Genomic DNA, 8,533 nt, shown 5'->3' with positions numbered 1-8,533 from the left:
GAGAGAGAGAGAGAGAGAGAGAGAGAGAGAGAGAGAGAGGCAGAGGGAGAGAATAAAACACGTCGAGCTCAAGCAAAATCGAATCGAAATGCGCCGAACAAAACAAAGCTGAAATAACATTCGGGTGAAATAAAACGGTAACGGAGCAGGGGGGAGGTAAAGTGAAATCAAGCGAGACGAGACGCAATTGGAGTGAAACAATACGGCGGAAAATGAGGGCCGGATTAAATAAAATCGCGTCAAATGACACGGAATGACGCGCGGTGCGGTGAATTAAAAGATAAAAAATCGAATCCCAAGCAGGAGGATGGAAACGATGATCGCGCGCGCCGGCGCCGCCGGTCGATATCTCGCAGGCCGCGATCGCCTCGCAAACGGCGCGAACGTATCCGCGGCGCGACTCCCGTCGACCGCGAACGGGAGCGCGCGCGCGGCCCTTGGCACGCTTCTTTTCGCAAAATTACGACCGATCGATCGGCCACCGCCACCGCGTATAATGATGCGCATTGTGCTGATCTCTTTTTCATGCGGCAGCTTGCACGTCATCCGCGAACGAGCGAGTGAACGAGCGAGCGAGCGCGCACGCCTGGCGCTCTACGGCGGACAGACGGACGTAGTTGTGTAAATGTTTCACGAGAATATCCCGCTCGAAACGGCGAGCGGACGATGTAATTGCAACCCGGGCCGCAATTTTGCGCCGCGGATATTCGCTCGATGGTAATCGAAGCGCCGCGCGGCCGGCTCGGTCAGCATCATCGATCGGATTCATCGTGTGCACGCCGCCCCTGTCAAGACGCGCGTTTCCGTAACGACTACGTCGTCGCGAAAATATTCATGCGCGACTTCGTACACGCCGGGTATTTATGTGTAATTGAATTCGAACATATAAGCCTTTCTCTTTCTCTCTCTCTCTTTCTCTCTTGCTCTCTATGCGGCAATCGCAATTTTAGGTCGTCGCTGAAAACGCAAAGACAAGACGAAGCGTACTTAAAGCGACGTTCCGAAATAGTCACGCAGATATACCGTGCGACGCGTATTTCGAAACAACAATTGGATTTTACACGTCTAATTGCGTTGTAATTCTCTCGTCGTTGGATTTAATTATTAATATCGGCAAGATGTCGTTTTAAATGCAACGAAAGAAGCGCTTTAATTAAAATCGTGCACGCACCGCCTCTCCTACTCGATAACATGAGTCTTGAATTTAAATCAATTGAATATACCTAATCAAATCAATATTCAATATCGATAATTTCACGAATACAATAAACGTGTGATATCGGAACAAGTGTCGGTAATGCGCTATCTAAACAATTAATCTCTCTCTGAACAACTGTCCAATCCGTGGATACGAATAATTTCAGCAGAAACAACAGATAGCTTCTCTCTGTCTCTTCAATTCCCCGATTCTCCTCAAATACAACTTAGGCTGCGACAGACGAATACGATAACATATTAATATCGTTGTCCAAATAATTAATTGTGAGACGGATCTCTTATCAAACACGGGCAAAAAGACAAATCTTTTCCCGATATTCTTAACAGATATTTGCATTTGTTTCACTTAATTTTATCTATGGCGGTCAACAGTCTTTCATATCTCGGTGTGTAATACGACTCTTTTAGAGGTGAAACTCGATCGTTGAAAAAGAACGGCAAATGAGAGTCTTACCGCGGCATTCAGCGCGCAATAATTATATATCGCGCGCTACAATTATTTCGCAATAAGCGTACGTCGACTTTTTGTTTAATCTCGCCCAGCTCAACGATGCAGCGCGGCTAACAATATTATGAGGGAACGGTTGTTGGTAACTGTCGCAGGTTTGCCGTGACGGCCCGAGTTTCGGGACGTTACGCTTCGCGGATGACGGCGTGCGGAATTATGCAGAAGGATTTGAAGCCTGGATACTCGCCCGCTCTGCTTGTAATCGACCTTTGCGTGCTTCGAGTGCGCGGCCTTTACACTCGCCCCGTTATTTTTAGTGTTCCCCTTCGCCGCCCGTCCCCTCCTCCGACCAGGTTGGAAACGGCATCGGTAGATATGGGTCGAGAATTTTTCAGCCGCGCATGTCGACACCTCGACTACCTCGTTACGCGTTTAGGTGTAATTAAAAACGCTCCGTAACCTGGGAGGCGCGCTCGTTCACCTGTCGTTACGAATCTCGCACGCAATCGCAAAACTCATAAGAAAAAAACCACCAGAGAGGAGAGAGAGAGAAAGAGAGAGAAAGACCGAGAAGAGGAGAGAGAGATAGAATGTTCGTGTACCGCCGCGTCTTTAGAATTAATTCAATATGTTATGTGCCGTGTAATTATTTGTATTCATTGCGCATAAGAATTCTTAGAAAAATCTGAGCTGACTCAGAAGTGACTGAGGTTTGCTTTCTTTCCTTCCTCTTCCATAGAGAATGCCTAAGAAAATGAATCGGCTCAAAATCAATCCGCGAATAAACGAGAGAAAAACACTTGTCTACATTACTCAGATATTTTGCGTCAATATTTTTTTTTAGCCCAATCTTTTTTTCTGAGGCAGAGAAATATTTTGAAATTTTCCATCGTCAACAATGATCAATGGCACCGGTGGGTGTTTATTGTTTGAATAACGTTCGTATTTGTTGGGTCAATATTTTCATAGCTCACTCAAAGTTTTCACTAAATGGTCAGTACTCGTGCGTATTTCCGTAAAAAACTGACGTTTTATTATTTAAACTAGCCATTTATTGGGAAGAGAAAAAAACAGTGCGAGCAAATAGATACATTTTTTCAATAGTTTTTTTTCATGTCGGATAAAATAGACATGATTATTTATTTAATTCGCAGAAGGGTGCACCTTTTTAAAATGTGACGTACTTATCCTCCGTTTACGCTTTTCCTCATGGGCGCTACTCGTGTGCCAGTAATGCAAAAATATATGTTCCCGGAATAGAGATATATCCCAAGTGTCGTGCATTGCCTGACGCGGGAATGGCGTAAATCCTTATTACACGGTAGTGTAAAATTAGCGCACGCGTATTTATACGTATAACAGACGCATGAAGCACGCATTCCTAGGCAAAGAATAAAATCTACCCTCTGCACGTTAATCTACTCTTTATGATCCCGCGATAGCCACCGCCGATCCATATTTTTCTCCCTTCGGTCAGTGAATTTAACCGCGTTGACATTTACATTTCGCGCGCTCTCACTAATTTGCGACGAGATTATTGCTATTTTTGTTTCTCTCAGAGCACGTGCCATATAACGGCGGTCTCCGTGAAAAGGTTAGAAGAATTAAAAGTGACACGCGAAACGCCTCAGCATAGTCTTCTACGGTATAAAAAGCAACGCTGAGAATTTTAATTCGAAAATATATAAAATATAACATATTTTGATTATTTCAAATAAGACATTGGATATCTAAGAAAACAAGGTATTCTATAATTTTTATTCTTCGAGAAGACTATGCGAGAAGTCTTGGTCGGGAAAAGTCAAAGATACTGACTGAAAAGAATTCCGTCATATGTCACCAATTCTGAGTATATTTTTAGGTGTAAAAAGAATTCTTTCCACTGAACTGAAGAAAAGAATTCTTTCCACTGACTTCTTTTCTCTGAAGAATTCTTTTTACATACGAAAATGAACTCAGAATTTGTGACATACAACTGAATTCTTTTTGAAGCTATCTATGCTATCTGGGGAATCTTAGATGAGTCTATAATTTCCTGAGTCACGAAATTTTAGTTCTACGTGAAATGTTGTGAAATTTCAAACAGATCTGAGAGATTCGTGAGAAAATTGATGAGCCGAGTATCTCGAGGTATAAAATTGTAGGTTATCTTACGTGAATGAATGCCAGTAATAGGTCCTAAATTTCGATTAAAGATATCTCTTTATATTTGATGAATTCGAGAAACATCTGGCGAAATTGGAAATATTCCGTGTGACAAATAACGACACACCTGGAGACATATGATGTAACGCTGCCCGCGTCTCGGCGTCCCCGCGTTCGCCGTTTCGGTTTTTCGATTCAGCATCCTGTTCCCGACTGCTTGGCGTGCTCCCGAATATTCACTGACACACGTACCCGAAAGATAAATGCGACAAATGCGGTTTAACTAACACGAGGCTTCTAACCGATGAGGCTTCGATCGAGGCGATCGAATATTTCAAAAGCCGGCGGAAAATTCTGGATCTTGTTCGTCATAAATGGAAACACTCAGAGGCGCCATCTGTAGGATACTCTTGGGCTGCGTTCGGAAACGTCATTCGAGTACTCTTCCTCTCTTTTTATCTCACTCTTATATCTCGCTCACTCCAACGTAACGGGTACACTTGGGTGACGTTTCCGAACGCCATGGAGATATAGGATGCTTCCGAAATACCCAGAGTTGGGTCGAGTTGAGTTAGTTTCACTATAGTATATGTAACGGATACTATAGTGGGACTAACTCAACTTGACTCAACCCTGGACATTTCGGAAACACCCATTATAAGCAACCGGCGGGATCGCAACTAAAGCACCGGTATTCCACAAGAGGGCGTATTGTTCGCCGATCCGTTATGCGTGGAGAAGTGCACGACGCGCGAAAGTCCCAAAACAATGGGCGCCTTCTTGAGTGAAAGGCAAAGTCACTTTTTTGTCAAGCGCGAATCGTTAACTGTCATCTGGCCGTCAATAACGAATACACTCTGTCAATCGGACAAATCACGACGAACAAGGAATATTCCAGATCTTCGAGGCGTATGTAGCATAAAAGTTTGGAAAAGTTTTCAGAAAGATCTCAGAAAGTTTCAATGTTTCTGAAACCTTTCCGAAAGCTTTTTGAAACTTTTGTGCTGTATAGGATAGAAGTTATCAGGATAGAGAGTATCGAAAGTCCTGTCCACACACACACACACATACGTATAGCATTCGACGGTTAGTTAACGTGCCGTAATTAGTCAATTAGCGCCGCGCTAATTTTATCTTTTTAAAGTTAGCAGGACCAAACCAGCAGAATCATAAATCGGACCTGCTACATTATTTAGTACATATTTTATACTAATTTGCATCACCAAAAACAATTTTTGTAGTTCATAACGTTCCTAAGTTCAGACATCATGTGTATTGAAAGTTTACTGAAGTTAGTTAGATTCTTAATTAAATTTCTTTTATCGATATTAACGAAACGATATATGCCATGTTCTATGAGGATATTTACCGTTATTACTCATCATTTGCCGTCACATTTAAGATAATCATTTTATTCCGTGTTTGTATAGTGATTTCAAGCCGAGCTGAAATCATCGACGATTCGACGAATTTTTATAAGAGCTTCCGATAGTTTAAAACTAGAAATCGTGTCGCAATGTAAGGTCCGATTGGAGTCGAACGAAACTCAAACTTCCACATTTGCACTTTCGCGAGATTCACACACATCAGGAGAAATTAGATTTCCGATCGCGCTAACAAACTTCAACAGAATAGTCACCTTGCATGTTTATTCGAGGAAGTATCATCCGTTGGGGGGATGAAAGATAGACCGTAGCGCGCGGAATTCCACTCGTATATACATCCATTCGTCTCGCTTATCTTTTCTCAGGGTGAGAGAGATCTGCGAATATTCAGAGCATGTTCTACATAAAAACATGGAAATAGGAACGAGTGGGACGGCGAAAAGGAAGGAAAGAAGAGAAAATCGGAAGGACTTTCCGTTTCTGCTCGTCTCGACTTTGCAGTTGAGTCTTGAAATGAAAACGACTGCTGGAAAATCGACGTCGCGCGAATCGCGGAAACATCCCGGAGTTCTGATCGCGACACTTCGTTTTATGGGCGTCGACGAGCCCGACTTTTTTTCTTTTTGCTTTACTTTTTTTCACGTAACACAACCGACGCGAATTTCGAATAACCACCGTGGCGCAAAACGAAAAAAGTATTGACGAAGCGGCGCGACGCGTCGCGTCGCGTTGCACTCCGCTCGATCAAGCCGACCATAGTCTGTGATGTTTCTGTTAATAATAGCATTATATTTGAAATAGTAATGTTTACAACATACAATTGCGACGTTACTACAGTTCCAAGTGTTCAATAATGTCTCGCAAAAACGTCACACATTATCATAATCATTCCGTTCTTAGCCACGTGTTCCATATTTCATTCTTTTTTCTCCCTCTCTCTCTCTCTCTCTCTCTCTCTCATTCTTTCTCTTCTCTTTTCTTTCTCATTGGATTTATCATCACTGTGCTTAGGGTTACTCGCGAGTCAGGGGATGGAGCGGCAAATCTAATCGCAGACTATCTGGCGTCGAAAAATAAACACCGGCGAATATACAGTAACAAACGTGTATATATGTGTGTGTGTGTGTGTGTATGTATGTGTGTGTATGCGTGCACGAATCGGGTGTGACAGTAACCGAGGCGACAGGCGGCACGGAAATCAATCGATCTATCTCCCATGTGTACATATATATTGTCGCATTGGTGTATTTCGTAGATCCTAAAAAACGCTATTCGATTCCTCGTGCTATCGAGCCACGTGTATAGTCAGTGGAGGAAAGGTGTTGCGGCACTGTTTCTATTTTAAATGAGTCTTACAACACACACATATCCGATAGAAGAATATTTTCTTCTTTAGTAATTTTCAGAGGATATATTTCTTCCTCTCTTAGACACCGGATGCGTTCTGTAGTTCATCGAGTTGAAAGCAGGGTGAAAAACGGCTTACTCCTCCCGGCGAGTAACGAATAACAGTAACGAGTCACTTTCAAAAAGTAACTTTTCAAACCCTGGATAAAAATGTAACCTTTCTTCCGCTAACTGTACAGTAGTTCACGTAACTCCATCTTACTGTCATCCCGTCCCCTTCTTTCTCTAGCACGCTCGCATATTTTTTCTTTCTCTCTTTCTTTCATTCCGTGTGCAGTCATAGTAATCGTAAAATTATCCGTATAACTAATCTTTCACTCTCTGTTTCAGTCGCTTTCTCTCTCATTCATTCACGCTTTCATGCTCTCTCTCTCTCTATCTCTCTCTTTCTTGCAATCAGTCGCTGACGCTATTTACCGACTTCTAATTATAATCGTGACCTATGGACTATGGCACTTGGTGCAGCTAAACTTGAGACTTACGGATTTGGAATACGGCATTAAACGTAGTCGTTTTAGGTACTTATCTCTTAGCATAATCGATGCTGATCGTTTAGTAATCATAGTATGGGACACATGGGTAATTCGTGCGTGTTGTCATTATAATACAGGCGCGCTCGCAATGAAGCCACTCTGCTTCGCTCCCCCGTGCATCACGATAAATAGATCGGTTTGTCAGGGCCGAGCCGTTAAGTTTCCAAAGGCTTCTCCGTAGATATAGGGTCAGTCATTTAGACTCGAGCCCTTTTCATTCCGTGTACGCGTCATTAGACGCGTTATAAGACGCGTCATTAGATGCGTCATTAGACACTTCCGAGTAGACGTCGATTTAGCGATACCGAAACGAGATTTCTCGTTCGTAAGCCTCGTTCGTAACATTCGGTGTATAACGAAGGAGGTACGAAAGAAGTGTGAAAGGATCAAAGTTCTCTCTTTCGTAAACTTTAAATTCTCTCTCCCCTTCTTACCTACGTACTACATACACGCACATATATTCCTAGCTCGTAACTCTCCGCCGCCTCGTGGATCGTAGTCTTAGGGATATAACGCAGCCGAGGAGATAGGTGATTCTATTAGCGAAGCTTAAAGCGACGCTGATGCAGCCGGCTTTTATGTCGAGCCATGGTTCATTAACTCCGGTTTAATGGTTCGCGTTGCCCCGAGGATCGTAATTCCGCCAATTTTTCGGGTAAAAAAAACTTTCTTCTCTATTTTTCTCTCCCTCTCTCTCTGTTACACACGCATGCACACACGCATACGCATACATAGCATACACATACGCAAGGTGTAGCGGCGATCAGGAGGAATTATTCGCGGTTTTTCAGTAAGCGCAATAAATGCGCGGCAACGTATAACGATCCCGGCGTAACGCGGCACAATAACAGAAACACCGCGTCGAACACTTTATTGATTACACGTACGTCACCCGCTTGTAAAATTTTAGAATTATACGGAATATAAAGCTTATTAATTTCCTTGTTATTTGTCAGCTATTTATGGGACGATGTTTCCGTGCACGTGTACGCGCGCACTTGTGATAAAATCGATCTATCTCTCAAATATTTACTCCTCCCGACAAATACACCGGGCGTATACTCGAGATTCGGCTATTTTTAACAATAATTGTGCAAGATTCGATACGTAGCGCGAGAAAATATTGACATCCTGGCGCGCAGAGTTCGCTCGGAGCTATCTATATACCCACACATTCACTCACCACACATACACACACACACACACACACACACACACATATACACATGAGTGCACCGGTAGTCCCACCGTCGTCCCTTTAAAACGCTCGGCCCTTCAGAACGCTCGAAAAGACGCGAAAGCGCGTCGTCTATGTCGCGCTGCGACTCCTGTACTTTGTGCAACAACGAACGAGAGGGAGAGAGCGCAGGCGGTTGCATCGGGCCGGGTGAAACATT

General features: G+C 43.3%; 1 protein-coding gene across 1 annotated transcript in view; it reads right to left on the bottom strand.

The window, feature by feature from the left end:
- Positions 1 to 4,140, bottom strand: part of LOC116843010 (nephrin) — a 36,531-nt gene extending 32,391 nt beyond the window's left edge. The window contains exon 1 of the mRNA XM_032812974.1: positions 3,939 to 4,140. Within this exon, the coding sequence (XP_032668865.1) occupies positions 3,939 to 3,948 (10 nt within the window). The 5' untranslated portion in view covers positions 3,949 to 4,140. The remainder of the gene's footprint in view (positions 1 to 3,938) is intronic.
- Positions 4,141 to 8,533: the final 4,393 nt, after the last annotated feature.

The sequence above is a fragment of the Odontomachus brunneus genome, unplaced genomic scaffold (genome assembly GCF_010583005.1).
Source record: "Odontomachus brunneus isolate Ranch 3 - 2012 unplaced genomic scaffold, Obru_v1 Obru_scaffold_029, whole genome shotgun sequence".
Taxonomy (NCBI): Eukaryota; Metazoa; Arthropoda; class Insecta; order Hymenoptera; family Formicidae; genus Odontomachus; species Odontomachus brunneus.
Note: the sequence above shows the minus strand (reverse complement) of the source record. Positions and strands in the feature narration are given on the sequence as shown.